Source organism: Aquarana catesbeiana, linkage group LG02, assembly GCF_042186555.1.
Source record: "Aquarana catesbeiana isolate 2022-GZ linkage group LG02, ASM4218655v1, whole genome shotgun sequence".
Lineage (NCBI taxonomy): Eukaryota > Metazoa > Chordata > Amphibia > Anura > Ranidae > Aquarana > Aquarana catesbeiana.
The window spans coordinates 421536553-421553739 of record NC_133325.1 but is presented as its reverse complement, the minus strand read 5'-3'; the positions used below and the strand labels follow the sequence as shown (position 1 = coordinate 421553739).

General features: G+C 40.6%; 1 protein-coding gene across 1 annotated transcript in view; it reads right to left on the bottom strand.

The window, feature by feature from the left end:
* Positions 1-15640, bottom strand: part of SRRM1 (serine and arginine repetitive matrix 1) — a 68655-nt gene extending 53015 nt beyond the window's left edge. The window contains exons 1-5 of the mRNA XM_073615467.1: positions 15545-15640; positions 12520-12642; positions 10400-10570; positions 8293-8396; positions 7851-8051 (exon numbers count right to left, since the gene is read on the bottom strand). Coding sequence (XP_073471568.1) covers positions 7851-8051; positions 8293-8396; positions 10400-10570; positions 12520-12636 — 593 coding nt within the window. The 5' untranslated portion in view covers positions 12637-12642; positions 15545-15640. The remainder of the gene's footprint in view (positions 1-7850; positions 8052-8292; positions 8397-10399; positions 10571-12519; positions 12643-15544) is intronic.
* Positions 15641-17187: the final 1547 nt, after the last annotated feature.

Genomic DNA, 17187 nt, shown 5'->3' with positions numbered 1-17187 from the left:
ATGCAGCATCTGTTCCCCGCCGCCTCTGCACTGAGAACCGAGTCATCGAACATTGCCTGTGGCTTGGTTTTCACAGATCCCTGAGAGGAGAGCTGCTGACTGTCAATCAGCAGCTCTCCTCTCTGCTCCTCCACGCTCACTGGAGCGCTGAGCTGTGGAGGGGCGGGGATCGGCCATCTCAGTCTCTCAGCGGCTTGCTGAGAGGCTGAGACAGGATTCAGTCTAGGCACCTGGTGGATCCAGACACTATTGCCCTGATGACGTGGTGCCTGGACTGATTCCTGATTTAAGCACATTATGTTTGTTTCGATTTAGAAGAGTATCAGATTACATTTTATGGCAAATTACTGTAGAAAACCAATCACTGCCCTAGTCCAGTTAGCTACTGTTTGACAAGCTACAAACCAGTGGAAATGCTAGATAAGGGCAGTGGTCTGGTGCTAACCTTACACTTAAGCGTCAAGACTTTTGTCTAAAGGGCGTGTGCCTGGATTTTGTCTTGCATACAAACGGTACATAATTGTTGGCCAACAAACGTACGTACGAGCCGATAAAGAGGAAGTTCAATTGTCAGGCGGCACCCTTGGTGCTCCTGCTAATTTCGTGTTAGTAGAAGTTTGGTGAGTGTTGATTTGCTCTTTTCATTTTGTTTCTGAACCGCCGTTCGTCAACCAGATATGTTGCGGAATCGGAGGAGATAACGTATTATTGACCTTGCGAGTTATTGCTTTGACCCAAGTTCAGTCCAGGAATAGGAGGACCAAAAATTGGTTGCTTTATTAATCATGACCAATTAGGTCATATGCCTTTGCTGCAGGAGCTCCAGGAGAATAATCCGGATGATTTTCGGAATTATCTCCAGATGACGGACCCCTGCTTTCACCAACTCTTGGCATTGTTGACCCTCTATATTAAGAAGCAGGACACATGCATGAGGCTTTTATTTTATTTTTTGGTTGAATAATGATTTGATTTGTTATATTTTCTATATTTTTGGATGCATAGAATGCACTTTTTTGTTAAGTTCTATTGGCAGATAGCATGTCTAATTCTATTTTTTTTTTAATGCACAATAAAAAAACTTGTGTAGAATAATACTTGGCTATGTGTTTTACTTCAAATGACAGTTTGGGAGTAGGCCAGTACATTTTCAAAAATACAATGTAAAATTAGCAAGGGACACCAACATAGTTGTATCTTTGAGATTAAAAACCACAGGATAATAGTGTTGTGGGAACTTGGCCTAAAAAAAAAACAAAAAAAACAAAAAAAAAAAAAAAAAAACACAACACACACACATAAGCATATTATTCTTCTTGATATCACTAGAAAAATAAAGCCTTTGAAAATACATTTGGCAGAACTCCATCAGTATCACCAGCAAAGCAGCTTCATTGTTATACAATTAAAGAAGAAGAGAATGTGCGCTGCATTTCAAGATTTCATAATTTGCAGCGTCACAAATGTTAACTCTCCATTACGAACACTAGTTTACAAGACCGACCGCTTCTGGCTCATCCTTGCTTCCGAGCATGCGTGTTTGTACTTTGGACTTGTGTGATGGACTTGTGTACACACGATGGGAAAATCTGACAGACTGTTGTCCGCCGAAAATTTATTAGCCTGCTAACCAACATTTGTCGGCGGAAAGTTGTACAACAGATATCTGATGGAGCGTACTAACGGTCGGATTTTAGGTAAACAGTCTGTCATCACACAATTCCCGGACGAAAATCCGATCGCGAGTACGAGGCTTTAGGGAAACCACTCAGGGTAAACTATGCAGGGGGGTCCCCCCTACCCGATAGAGGGATTTGGAAGCCTACCCTATCCCAACATCACTGTTCCTGCCTAATGCCATGGCTTAAGGGTCAGTAGGCATGTACCCAAATATGGGAGCTGCCACACAGCTGAGAGAAGTGTTGACCATGGCCAGACACCTAAGTGACAGTCACTTCTGTAACAGATGTCCCAATACTTGCGCAGGACTCACACCAGATTACAACGCTGGGGATGTATTAGTACTGTGCCCAGGAGCTGCTAATCAAATGTGTTTTCATGACAGAGAAGATTACATGTGTTCCACCCAATTTGCCCCTTCTGAGCACCGCCAACTGTGGTGTATCCCTCCAGTCCTGCATATTTACCAGCCTGCACTGCCCCAAAGCACCAAGGAACACAAGGGAAACGGACATTCTAACCAGAGGTACTTATTCCTTGCCACAAGGCCCAATCTTCAACCCTCACAGTGAGGGCCTACAGGTTCTAGACTACCCCAAGGAGATCATTGCCTATGGACCAGCACAGTGCTAGCGAGGTCATCAGATACAGAGTATCCTAGAGATCCAACGCAAAGCATTAAGATTACAGGTCATACCCCATCATACAGGTGGGGTCCAGGTACAGTCCCCTCTTGGCCCCAGGTCTGTAGGTGACCAATGTGGATGAAGTCATTCCCTTCCCCAGCAGGGGTGTGCAGAATAGAACCATAGGTAGAGCAACAAAGTCCACTAAATTAAATCTTCAGAGAGACATATGTAGGCGCATTCATTAAAAAGGTAAAAGTAGACCTAAAAGCTCATTTGGCTGTACATCTCCTGTGGACCACAGGAGTGCAGTTTGTTCTGCACTCCTGTGATCATTTTCAGCTGATAGTGGGCTGAAGTCACAGAGGCGGTCCATAGTCAGGCAAAATTGCGACAATGAAGTCGGGATATGCCCAAATGCCTGAACTGGCACAGCCTCTCAGCTCCCACCCCCCTCCACAGCCCAGCACTTCAGTGAGCGTGCCGGGGGGGGGGGATTTGGGGGTCAGAGCAGAGAGCTGCTGACTGATCGCTCGGTTCTCAGTGTTAGAGGTGCTGTGGGACAGATGCAGCAATCATACTTACTTAGGTAAGTATGATTTAAAAAAAAAAAACCCATACATCTCTTAACCACTAACTAGTTTTGAGATTTTGATATTTACAAGTTTAAAACAGTTTTTTTTAGAAAATTACTTAGAACCCCCAAATAAATATATATATATATATATATATATATATATATATATATATATATATATATATATTTTTTTTTTCTAACACCCTAGAGAATAAAATGGCGGTCATTGCAATACCTTTTTTTCACACCATATTTGCGCAGCAGTCTTACAAGCGCACTTGTTTTGGAAAAAAAAACACTTTTTTGAATAAAAGATAAAACAGTAAGTTTAGCCCAATTTTTTTTTTTATATTGTGAAAGATAATGTTATGCCGAGTAAATGGATACCCAACATGCCACGCTTCAAAATTGCGCCCGCTCATGAAATGGCGTCAAACGTTTACCCTTAAAAATCTAAATAGGCGACGTTTAAAAAAACTACATGTTGCATGTTTTGAGTTACAGAAGAGGTCTAGGACCAGAATTATTGCTCTCGCTCTAACGATTGCGTCGATACCTCACGTGTGGTTTGACCACCGTTTTCATATACGGGCGCTACTCACGTATGCGTTCACTTCTGCGCGCGAGCTCGTCTGGACGGGGCGCTTTAAAAAAATTATGTTTTTTTTTTCTTATTTTACTTTAGTTTATATTTTCACAGTTTTTTTTTTAAAAAGAGCGACGGGAGGGGGGTGGCACCTCTCCCACCGCCGATAACGGTGATCCCGCGGCGAATCCCTCACAGAGACCACCGTTATCATAAACACATCCGGCTCCTGAAGAGATGGATACCTCAGTTGTGGCAGCAGCTGCTGCAGTTACCGAAATATCCATCTTTAAAGTGCCGACGTATATGTACAGGAGCCGTTCGGCAAGTGTTTAACTAAGGGCACTAGCTAAAACTGAGGCTTAGCTGGGCTGGGAAGTGTTAAAAGAGAAGTGCGAGATATAAAAAAAGCAAACATATACTCACCTAGATGGCTGCAGCTGTCCTCTGCTAGGAACTTGGAGATTACATGACCAATGATCACTCAGTTCTTGGTCTTCAGTGGGCGATGACTGTCAGTCACCAGCTCTCTGCTCTGCTCCTCCAGAGCTCACTGGAGCGCAGGACTTTAGACGGGAGTGGCTGGCTCAGCCTCTCAGCAGCATGCTGAGAGGCTGAGCCAGCTGCCACACGAGCATCTGGGTGGATCCCGACATTGTCAGGATTGGCTCTGTGATGTCAGCCAATAGCGGGCTTTAGCGCACGGTAGCTGAATCTGGGTCACAGGAGTGCTGTGCTTTGGCCATACTTCTTTAACCACTTCCATCCCGCCATATGCAGAATGGTGGCCGGAAAGTGGTTCAATTATCCTGACTGGGCGTCATGACGGCCAGCAGGATAACAAGTGCGCGCCCTCAGGGCAGCGATCAGTGGTGTGGTGTGTCAGTCTGACATACCGCATCACTGATCTTGGTAAAGAGCCTCTGACGTAGGCTCTTTACCACGTGATCAGCTGTGTCCAATCACAGCTTATCACAGCGTAAGTAGGAAGAGCCGTTTAGCGAGAGTAGAGGAGAGCCGATCGGCATGACATTGGGTGGGGGGGGGGGGTTGCACTGATTTTTATTTGTAGCGCAAAGAATAAAAACCTCAGAGGTGATCAAATACCACCAAAAGAAAGCTCTATTTGTGGGGGAAAAAAAAGATAAAAATGTAATTTGGATGTTGCATGACCGCACAATTGTCATTCAAAATGCAATAATGCTGAAAGCTGAAAATTGGTCTGGGCAGGAAGGGGGGGGGGGGGGGGGGGAGTGTCCTGTATTGAAGTGGTTAATGCCTGGACGAGAACTACTGGCAGCATAACACATATAGTCATGAATATGAAGTATACTGTGATTCTAAAAATCTGAACAGGCAGCAGCTTTAGCTACCCACAGTTAAATTGATTGCAGCCAGACATAGCGGAGGGAGATTTCTGCAGCATATTTGGCAAGTACAGAACCACAATATATATAAAATATGCAAAGTGGTTGGAGGAAAGCTTCAGAATGGCAAAGATGTTTTTATTACAAATGATGTGAGCAGACTGCAGTTCCTCTTTAATAGAGGAAAAAAATTAAAATTAAAAACACGGTGCTTTAAATGTTCCATGTACCAAATTTAAAGTGTATATAAAAGGCAAAAACTTTTTTTTCATTTTGGATAGAGTAAGGGAGGGTTATAACCCATCAGTTTTTTTTGCAATCTGTGTCCCATAGCCAAAACAGGGAGTTAAACAAAATCCCTCCAAAGTGAGGGAATCCTGAGGTGTCAACTAGTGTCCCAATTGGAAGATTTCCCCTCTATTAGTAATGATAGAAGGGTTTGGCGCTGTTCCTATTTGGTTTCCTACCTCCATATAAGTTACTAGATTAAAATAAATTCTTAGGTGCACCGTGCATATATCAAATATTAAATACAAATTAACAATATGGATTCCCAAGTATACCGTGCATGTGTCAATTAAATATTCTGCTACAATATTGTGCACTCATAGGTGATACATAGACATAACTTAAATGCTTACATATGTAATATTGCTAGGGAGGGAAGAAAAAGGGGGGGGGGGGGGGGGGAGGGAGAAGGGAGTGAGATAGGGAAGTGGGGAGGGGGTGTAGGAAATCTGTTCCTAAGGAAAATTGCAATAACAAGATAAAGTGCAAATGTGCTGGTGCAATCCAAAAGGCAACAGTGACAAGATAAAGTGCAAACGTGCTTCAAAATTCTTTAGTAAGTCTCTTGTGTCATATTCTTGTGCTGTGGTGATAATCCTTCACTTATAATATCTCTTTGCTCTGAAAGTGCAGCCACTTACCAGATCACTTCACCCCTGCGGGGGTAGCAGGCAGTTACAGTTTTATTGCCACTGTACAGCGATCGCTGGCGGGCTCAGGATCGTGGTATATCATATATAAAGAGAGAGGGAGTGCCCATAGCGTAAAATTGCTTTAAAAAAGTTTTATTACACAAAATGAAAGGGTACTCACACTTTTACAGTAAAAATCAAGCGAAATGGTAAAAACGTCAAAACCGTCATAATTATCCTTCAGCGCTGGTACAGGGGGTGATGTTTGGGAAGCACAGATTAGGCACGCCCTACGCGTTTAGTCGTTAGGACGTCTACGGGAGCGTGACCTGTGTTGTGTCTTCCCATCCTTATATAGTGTGTGTGGTGTCCCCTTGTTAAATTTTCAATTGGCATCCATTTTCCCGCGGACCGGAAGTTCGTCCGCGGCCATTTTGTTTGTATTTTGCAGACAGAAGTCCGACTTCCTGTGTTAATAGCAGTGGGACTACTGGTGGCCATTTTGCCTGAGCTATTTGTAGACAGTAGTTCAAGTTACCCTTCTCTGTATATTTGTATTGCATAGTTCGGCGGCCATTTTGCCTGTGTTTTTGTGGACAATGGAGACCGGCGGCCATTTTGCCTATGTTTTTGTGGACAATGGAGACCGTAAACAATTCTCCCCATTGTTTGTATTGCATAGTCCGGCGGCCATTTTGCCTGTGTTTTTGTGGACAATGGAGACCGTAAATAGATCTCCCTATTGATGTCAACTGCAGATATATGGTGTTAAATCTATCACACACTATAAAAGGTTTATTGTACATTAATCGGCTTGCTTTATATGACGCTAAAAATCAAAAAATTTATACTAAATTCAAAATGATTTAAAATCCATAAGAAATATATAAAGAAACATAAAAAATACATAAAAATCAATGCAAGTAAAAATTAAAATGAAATCATGAGGAGCACATAGAGGATCATGAGGAATACTTAAATGGGAGCTTACTAAATACATATCGTTCTTAAATTAAAATAAATAAAATAAATTGGAAAAAATTGGAAAAAAATTGATTAAATAAACGTTTTTACCATTTCGCTTGATTTTTACTGTAAAAGTGTGAGTACCCTTTCATTTTGTGTAATAAAACTTTTTTAAAGCAATTTTACGCTATGGGCACTCCCTCTCTCTTTATATATGATATACCACGATCCTGAGCCCGCCAGCGATCGCTGTACAGTGGCGATAAAACTGTAACTGCCTGCTACCCCCGCAGGGGTGAAGTGATCTGGTGAGTGGCTGCACTTTCAGAGCAAAGAGATATTATAAGTGAAGGATTATCACCACAGCACAAGAATATGACACAAGAGACTTACTAAAGAATTTTGAAGCACGTTTGCACTTTATCTTGTCACTGTTGCCTTTTGGATTGCACCAGCACATTTGCACTTTATCTTGTTATTGCAATTTTCCTTAGGAACAGATTTCCTACACCCCCTCCCCACTTCCCTATCTCACTCCCTTCTCCCTCCCCCCCCCCCCTTTTTCTTCCCTCCCTAGCAATATTACATATGTAAGCATTTAAGTTATGTCTATGTATCACCTATGAGTGCACAATATTGTAGCAGAATATTTAATTGACACATGCACGGTATACTTGGGAATCCATATTGTTAATTTGTATTTAATATTTGATATATGCACGGTGCACCTAAGAATTTATTTTAATCTAGTAACTTATATGGAGGTAGGAAACCAAATAGGAACAGCACCAAACCCTTCTATCATTTCTAATATCTCTCAGCTGTCCCCAATTTAGGGTGACTGCCTGTTGGGAGGCAGCAGTTCCAAACTTTACCAATTAAGTCTTTATGTCCACTGCGCGGGTTCACCATCCCTTTCCCCTCTATTAGTGTTCTGGTGTCAACCCAAAATTCAGGATATTTTTCTTACTTTCAATAATGGTAAACAGGACAAATAAAAAGGGTGCAATAAAAACCGACAGGTGTTCTAATCCCACTCCACCCTATCCAAGAAAAATATTTTGCTATTAGTTCTACTTTATCAGCAGCTATACAACTAGAAAACATTGTTGAAGTTTAATAAAGTACCTTGATGATGTTGCCTCTTGTACAGATGGTTCCTTCACTTTTAGAGAGGGCTCAGGTTCTTGAATTTCTGCCTCTCTTTTCTCAAAAACTGGAGCAGGGCTTGGACTTTTAGTTTTGTGTCTTGGTGAATGAGAGTGGCTTCTTTTCCTCTCTCTCCTGCTTGGAGACCTTCTCCGTGGTGAGGATGACCGTGATTTGCGCCTAAAAAAACAAAAAGGTAAATATTGTGAACTAGCAACCCACCTGCATTAGATATTAAAATTTAAAAATCCTAGGAGTTAGGTGAATGGGTGCTGGAGAGGGGTGTAAAAGAAAATCCAAATAGGTTTTTGTACCTTTTTATATAAAAAAAAAAAAATGCTTTATTAGAATATGAAATATCACACACTGGGTAGTTAGGATAAAAAAAAACAAGAAATAAAAAACAAAAATATACTCCTACCTTCTTGGAGTTCTAGATCGATCCCTTTTGTCTCTATCATCTTTGTCTCGTCTGTCTTTGTCATCATCTTGCTTCTTTAGAGATGCAAGCTTCTCTTGTTCAATCTAAAAGAAAAGTTTTGATTTGAATATGCGCTGCTGAAAATATATTTTTTTCTTAGTTTTGAAGCCCCTTTCCACGGGTCTCCATGACAGCAACCACAGCTAGAGTATTCTTAGCTGCAAACTAAAAAGTTTTTAAGGTTTTTTTGCCTATATATCTGACATAAAAGCAAGCAAAAAATGAAAAAATAAAAAAGTATTCATTAGGCTTGGTTCACACTGCCGCGACCTGAAAGTCGCATTACTTACAGTGCTACTTTGCCACACGACTTTGAAGCAACTTCAGGGAATACCTGTGTAATCTTCCTGTAATGTTGGATCCAAATCACATTTTTTAAGATGAGGATCCGATTTGGAGGCAACTTCCATTAAAGTGTATGGGCTCAAGTCAAATAGAAGTCAACTTGAAGTAGTACAGGAACCTTTTCGGGGTGACTTCAGTAGTGCTAAGACAGCTCTCATTGACTAAAATGAGATTTCACATGTCACGCGACTTGGGGTCTCACAAGCCAGATCCCAAGTTGTAGCAGTGTGAACCGTGCCTAATGCTGGCCATACACTATACGGAAAATCGGCGTGAAATTCGGTCATTTGGACAGTAATCGGTTGGGATGTTTTTGACCCCCCCCCAAAAAAAAAATTTAAAAATTAAAAAAAAAAAAAAAAAAAAAAAAAAAAGGAGATACAAGTTTGGAAATTTTCTGCTGAATGAACGATGAATTGAAAGGTTAATTTGTTTCCCGTCCAAACTGTTTGCACTAGGTATATATGAAAAAAAAAAAAAAATAATGGATTCATATATGTCAACCGATTGATTTATCGGTCATTACATGATAGCACTATCGTTTGCTCGCGGCCGAATGTTCTTTTTTCGAAAATGGGTTCAAACGATTTTTCGCATAGTGCATGGTCAGAATAAGGCTACCGACCACTGTAGCCAGATTTTGCTTGTCAGTCTGCGAACAAATGAAACAAATGTATCCTACAGCGCTTACCTGTCAATACCATACACAATCTCCTCCAAGATTTCCAGCACTTTCCTAGACACAGCTCACCTGCTGGGTTGTACCAGGAATTTTCTCAATGTATCTACTAATGTGCACAATCAAGTATACAGGATCACTTCCATGTCTCAAACTAAGAGGCAATCTCGCTACATTTTTCAGCAACCTTATGGATAAATTTGCTTCGCTTCTAGGAACAGATCAAGGAACAATTGAGCTGCAGTGTCAACAGCTCTGTGTATACATTTGTCTTATTCATATAGTTTACATTAGCTTCCAACTAACTAGTCTAAATTATTAATTTGATTTCATTTGTGCGCTATCACTTTATTAATGTACTTATTTGGTGTTTATGTTATTCATGAATTATATTGTTTGTTTATTTTAGCACTGCACACATTTTTTTACTTGTTAATTTATAAAAGGAAAAAAAAAGGGGTACGTGGCGCTACCCTATTATACCAAGTGGTGTAGACAGGGTTAAAAATGAGTAACCTCCCACTAGTGAAGGCAAAAATACCTATACTGTTGGAGCTAGGTATATGTGAATGTGTCCATACGTGATGGATATAAAAGTGTAATGTGACAGAAAACCATGCCAAGTAAAAAGAAAGACAGTGCCTATGTGCACATACAAACAGATAGAGAAAATAAAATATATATATATATATATATATATATATATATATATATATATATATATATATATATACACACACATACCATCAAACAAAAATGTGGAAAAATATGTAATATATAGCCATATCTAGTAAACCAAAATTGTGAACTAACATCATACATACATATAGAAAGTGCTAATATCCGTGAGACCTCCAAAGTGACATGGCAGGAAAATCATATGAACTGACAACTGAAATCCACAAGTATGAAAAGTGACAGTTCAATGGAAAAGGGCATGTCTGACATCACCATAAACAAGCATACTAGCTATACCTCTCAACCTTGATAAAGATACAAAAACAAAAAAAACACAACCCTCACCTGTCTCTGCTTGATTTCTTCTTTTTTCAGTTCAAGGAATGCTGTAGGAATGCCAGCAATATTTTCCTGGGCACTCAGTAGTAGTGGCCATAGCTCTCCCATGAATTCCCGGGCATTTTTTCCATTTAGAAAGCCAGTCAGGTTAATTTGCATCATTTTAGAGTCTGGGTTCTGAAAAAGAGACAACAGGAAGATTTACAGGTGAGTACTGAAAACTATTTCAGAATTATTTAGTTTTTTTGCTCTAAAAATGTACATTTAGGGAAAACTACATTTTAGTAGGTCTTTGTGGCATACATTCTGCCAAATTACTGCGTATTAATAATGGCCTGTTAACCCTTTGTGGATCTCATCAAATTAAATACCTGCACATCTGACTGCAAAGATTATTCTGTATACTTGATAAGCAACAGTGCTATATAACAATTAAACATAAAACTATTATTATTAACGCTGTAAACTACAGAAGACTTATATGTAGCCCTAACTAAGCTGGTGGGTTAACATAAAAGGTGGTATAGTCCACAAAGGCTTAAAAGATCACTGGGCAGTTTGAAATATTATGTACATAGTCAAGCAGTATAGATCCTTGTGACAAGCTTAGCGCAACAGCACAAAGTACAGATTCCAGCAGTCTTCAGCCTCTTCTTGGAACCTTGGGGGAGGTTTGGGGGGGTATCTCCCAGTTCCCCTGGAGAGAAAGGTGTTCGCTTGGCTTGCTTCCGACTGCCTACAGCAACTCAACCACCTTGAGTTTAATGTTATATCATTTATCTAAATTGCAAAAAATGAACAAGCAATAATGAGTACACAGCCACAAATATAAAGATATCAAATATCTACTCTTTTTACTCATGCTTCAAATTAATTCTATAAAAGCTAAATGGTTTTATCTGGTTGACTTGCAAGCATCCAACTGATCTCTGGACCAACTTGTTTGTTAACAGTGGAGTGTTTAAAATGAATCTGTGCCCAGATTAGGCCATTATAAAATATTTAAATATTCTGAACAAGCAGTAAAAGGACTTTAAATCAAGCCCTTAATCACCTTTCTATCTATCTATAAGCATTGGGGAGAAACTTTCAAAGTTCACTGAAATCTTAGCTTTTTTTTTTCAATTGCAACAGAATTTTTGCAGCCTGCCAGGCCTCAAATGTAAACAACCAACAGGCAGCTCTAAGCTGCTGAGACCCATTTAAACCTGACTCAAGACTCCTCGTCGTGATCTTTGATAAAGATCAACTTTCATATTAAAAAGCAGCTACATAGGTCAGGGCTTATTTTAAAAGGTCTTTCTACAGCTTGTTAAGCATATGTAAACAGTTTTATGTCCATAGTCTGGGCACAGGTGCACGTTAAAGAAATAACATCCCATATAAGAGGAACACACAGAGCAGGACTGGTCATATTCAAAAAAGCACTTTGAATGGATACTGAGGGAACCTGATGTTTAAAAGGGACTAAAGATTAAAATGTTGAACTCTTAATTTGAGTAAACTAAATGAAGACAGCATATTTTTGTTTAAACAAAATTGTATGCAAAAACATGATATAGCCTTTACTAATTATAAAGTTTATTATAGTATAATTTAAACATTTGGGTGTAAATGTTGTCATGCTTAAGGCAACGGAAGGTTTTTTCCCCACTCTAGTTATACCATTATGCTAAACGATGTAATTTGTAATGTAAACGGATTTTAATTATGCATTTTTTTTTTACTGTGCTTTTTTGTTTTGTTTTTGCTCATCCACCGTAACACAACTCACCTCCAGAACAAACACTGCATCATCAAGAGTTGGGTCAGAGCGACATTGGACACTCACTCTGCTGTGCCCTAAATAGGTGATGGTGCTATACTTCACACGCAAGGAATAACTTCCATTTTGGTTCAGGCCTTTTAAATCATAAATCACATCATCATTAGAAAACTGCCATCTAACCCATCATGTCACACAGCAAAACATTAACTTCTTCCTGACTTGCAGTCTGAATACCATGTACCTTCAGCTAAACTTATTCCACCAACACTGGCAATAAGATCACACAACGTACATGCTAAGTCAAACGCATTGCAACTCACATAATAAAATAATACCCTAAACCTTCAATGAGGAATACCTTCACTTCCAGCTGGTTGAAAATAAAGTCAATGACCACATCGTCTTCAAACCCCAGAATTTCTGTTACACGCTTTGTTATCCAAGGCTTGATTACTTCCAGGTTTACTTTGCTCATTTCCACCTGAAAAAGGATATAAATAATTTTGTTATAATGCAAAACAAAGCATAAAGATATAATCAGGCCTAATCTAAGCTTGTTAATAGGGACTTCAGCAGAAAACATGCCAACAGCAGTCAGCTTCCATCAGCTTGTCACTGCCGTGTACAGGTCTTCCTGCAGCTCTTTGCATACACCAGAGTTTTGCCACTGGAATCCACTGAAGACCCTTATTTGCAAGTGTGAACGAGACTTTACTCCCAATCTGGAGCTAAGTGGCCCCTCTGATATTAATGTAATTGTAAAGTCTCGCTTAAAAATAAAAATAAACAAAAAAAAAAAAAACATGTCATGTTATATTTACCCTCCTATGTGCAGTAGTTTTGCAAATGGCAGCCTGGATCCTCCTCTTCTTGGGTCCCTATTTCTCTGCTCCTGGCTACTCCTCGAGATCCCCTACAACAAGTAGCTTACTATCGGGACACCCGATCTGAGCTGCAGCTCTGTCTCCAGTCAGACACGGGGCTGCCGTTTGGCCCCCCCCTTCTCTCCTGACTGGCTGACACCTGTGGGAGCCAATGGCGCCGCTGCTGTGTCTCAGCCAATCAGGAAGGGGAGTCAGCGACATCGCTGGACAGAAAGCGCTCTGGTACGTATTAGGGGTGCTGGGGAGGCAGCTACACACAGAAGACTTTATCTTAATGCATAGAATACAGTAAAGGGGTTGTAAACCCTCCCAGTTTTTGCATTGAGGTAAAAAACCTATTGTAGTGCACCAGCCACCCCTCCCCCGTTTTACTCAGCTGAGCCCGTTCGTTTCCCACGCCGGAGACGCGCACACCCTCTCTTGCCAGTGTCTCGGCTCTTGATTAGATAGATTGATAGCAGCGCAGCCATTGGCTCCCACTGCTGTCAATTAAATCCAATGATGCGGGTGCCGAGGGGGGGGGGGGGGGGCTGTGTGGTAGCAGCGCAGAGTCCTGTTGTCTATGGTGCAGCAGGACATAGGAGTGCGCCTGCACGGTTGCTCTGAAGGAGAGCGCTTCTCCGACAGGTCACTCGATGCGAGGAGGAGCCAAGAGTGCCACGGCGGGACCCCAGAAGAGGATCGGGGCCACTCTGTGCGAAACCAACTGTACAGAGGAGGCAAGTATAACATGTTTGCTGTATGTCCTAAAAGTGCAGCGCTAAATAAAATTACTATGTGCAAACACCATATATGACAGTGCAAAACCTTTAAAGTGAACAGAAAATCCAATCAAAATATTATTCAATCCAAAAATGTCCTTATGCAAAAGTGCAAAATAGATTATATTCATAAACTGAACACTAAAGTGCCCCTCTGCCAACAGTTCATGCATGGCAGTGTCCCACATTGGATAGATTGATCCTGACTGTGCTCAGACATTCACCGTTGTGACACCTTCAACATAAATCAGATGGGGGCTTACCATACAACCAGCGTTCTTCCTTACTCAGGAAGATCATTCAGATGGAAATCCGAAAATGTTCCCCCACCAGCTCTCTGTGTTCCCCTTATGTGTCAATTTGATCCAGCTCATCGTCTCGGATGGGTTGGATGGATGAATCCTCAGCGTTAAAATTGGTATAAAACAGGGAGACTCCTCATGGTGTAGTATGGTCTCAACCATTTTGTTTTAAAATCAGTGCACTTTCATAAAAAACAAAGATGTTGCTGACTGTAAATCTCTCCACTATAGCCAGTGCTATCCTTCAGTCATAAATTTAAAAAAGCATCTGTGCTGCAGCGTGTGTGCATCGTGTGGGACGGTGCGAGATGGTGAGCTGGATCAACTTGTCGCCATAAGGGAACAAAGAGAGCTGGCAAGGGAACATTTCAGGATTTCCATCCGAGGACCAGAGATCCCAAATAAGTGCTGAATGATCTTCCTGAGTAAGGAAGATCGCTGGTTGTCTGGTAAGCCCCCATCTGATTTATGGTGAAGGAGTCACAATGGTGAATGTCTGAGCACTGTGCCATCAGGATCAATCTATCCAGTGTGGGACACAGGCATGCATGAACTGTTTGCACAGGAGCACTTTAGTGATCAATTTAAGAATATAATATATTTTGCACTTTTGCATAAGGACATTTTTGGATTAAATAATATTTTGATTGGATTTCCTGTTCACTGTAAAGGTTTTACACTAGGTCATATATGGTGTTTTGCACATGGTAATTTTATTTAGCACTGCACTTTTAGGAAATACATATTTGATTAACCTGGTATTTATGTTTTAGTGCACAGCTGCTATATTTACTTTTGATAACACATTAGCACAGATTTTTTTCTATATATAACATGTTTGTTATTTTAAAAGAAAAACAAAAAGAAACCTTTAGTGTCCCTTTTAAAAACCATCTGCCTTTACAACTCCTTTAAAGAAAGGGACCACTAATTCCCATCACAAAAGTTTTATTGCCAGTCTTCAAGAATTCTGTGAAGTGGATTAACATCAACATAAGTACCGTATTAATCGGCGTATAACACGCACATTCATTTTAAGAGGGAAGTTTCAGGAAAAAAACTTAAATTTTAAATAAGGAACTTTGAAGCAAAATAAAGGTCAGTGCCCATCTGCAACCTCACCATTGCCCATTAATGCAGCCTGATCAGTGCCCATCCGCAGCCTCACAAGTGCCATCAATGCAGCCTAATCAGTCCACATCAATGCAGCCTCACCATTGCCATCTATGCAGCAGTTATAAGAATTATATGTAAACATCTGTTGCATATGATGTTCTGTGATCAGATCCAAAACTCCAGCATGAGTATGGCATGAAAAAGGTCTAAACGTTTCCCCATGGTAGAATTTTAATGTTCTCCATTTATCACCAGTGATACCCTGGCCTTTTGAAAGATAAGCTTTTGGGTAGAACATTTCAATATTAAACAAACAGTACCTTCTTTTCCAAGCATTCTGCAAACTTTAACTGCTTCAAAAGCTTCTTCTGTTTGTTGCTAAAGCGATTATCCTGCTCTGCACTTGTGCCCTGCAAAGCATTAAAAAAAAAAAAAGACGATGAATAAAAGAAAACTATTTGGGGGGAAAAAAAAAAAAAAAAAACAACAATTTTATACATATTAGGTGATAAACAGGAACTGCTCAAACATCCAAACAACATGTATATTTGCTTGTATATCACAGATTAACTTAATCCCAGCACTTAGCACAACTGAGAACAGTGAACCCACGAGTCATTGTCACCTGAAAAACCTGACAACCATAGTTACAGTGGAAGCCGATATACCAGCAGGGTTTTGGATTGTGAAACTCACAAAAGCAAAGGAAGAACATAAATTCTATCCAGAATGTTCTTGAGGCAATGTGTGCCGTGGCAGACTGTGGGTGCCTGCTGATCAGCCACTCAAGTCTGTGCACTGTCACATGGGGGAGGTCAAGTTTTCCCTCATACCTGGAATTGCTGCTCCATTAATGCAAGCTCTGGCAGTGCAGGGAGGAGGCATAAAAGCACGGCTTTGTAAATGCCTGGAGGAGTGGATTATCTGCTGACGCTGTCACTTAGACTTGATTGGGCAAAGCGACAGTGTCTCTTTAAAGCGGACCTTCACCCACTTACTACCATTCTCCTTTTACACAATATTTCATTTGCTAAACCTCACCACACTTCAGGGAATGAGATCCCACAGCTGCCTGTAGCCTTCTTGGATACTCATGTCCTGCATCCCAGAAACCTACAGCGTATGCGTAGCGTCACCTGGAGGCCAGCTGTCTATTCCTGGGTAGGGACAACAGGTTCGCAGTTAATGCAGGAGGGAAGATGGTGGTGTGGGACTGGGTGAGCAGCAGTATGTTTTGCTTGTATCTTTTTGGCTACTTTATAAAACACATCTAAACATACATAGCAAAATAGCAAGTTACTTCAGAACAATGCTGGATTTGCAGCCCGACTCCAGTAACTTTATCTTATACTGACCTGTTCTGGAGTTAGTGGAAGAAAAGGGGAATCTATGCATACAAGATCAAACAATCTTTTTACACAATGCAGAGAATTAACCCCTTAGGTTCCACGGTAAGTATAAGAAGCATGCTTTACTGCATATACAGACTGATTTTACTGTTGTGGGTTTAGTAACACTAAGCATTTACTCAGCAAAACTCAATCAAAAAACTAAGGTATGCTGGATTGAGTTGAAGTTACCCTGGCCTACAATTTTTTTTTCCCGCTCGCCAGTATCTAATTCTGTGGGCAGTAATATAACCAGACACTATCTGAATTCCTGTGTTCAACGGCTTAGAAAGAAACAAACATTTTCAGCTATGCACCCAAAACGTAGAAAGATCTAAGAATGCAGATACACAGTGCATTTTATTTTACATAATTTTCTGTTGAAGATGGAACAAATAATTAGAACCTTAAGGCCTACAGGGACAATGAGCAGCCCTGGAACCAATTTGTGTCAAAGGCTGCTCATCCATTACCTGTATGGATATATGCAGTCAGATGTGCATACAGCCAGTGTGTGACTAATTTGTACAGACTGCTGCCTAGGCTGTACGGCAATACTCATGACTCCTGGGCAC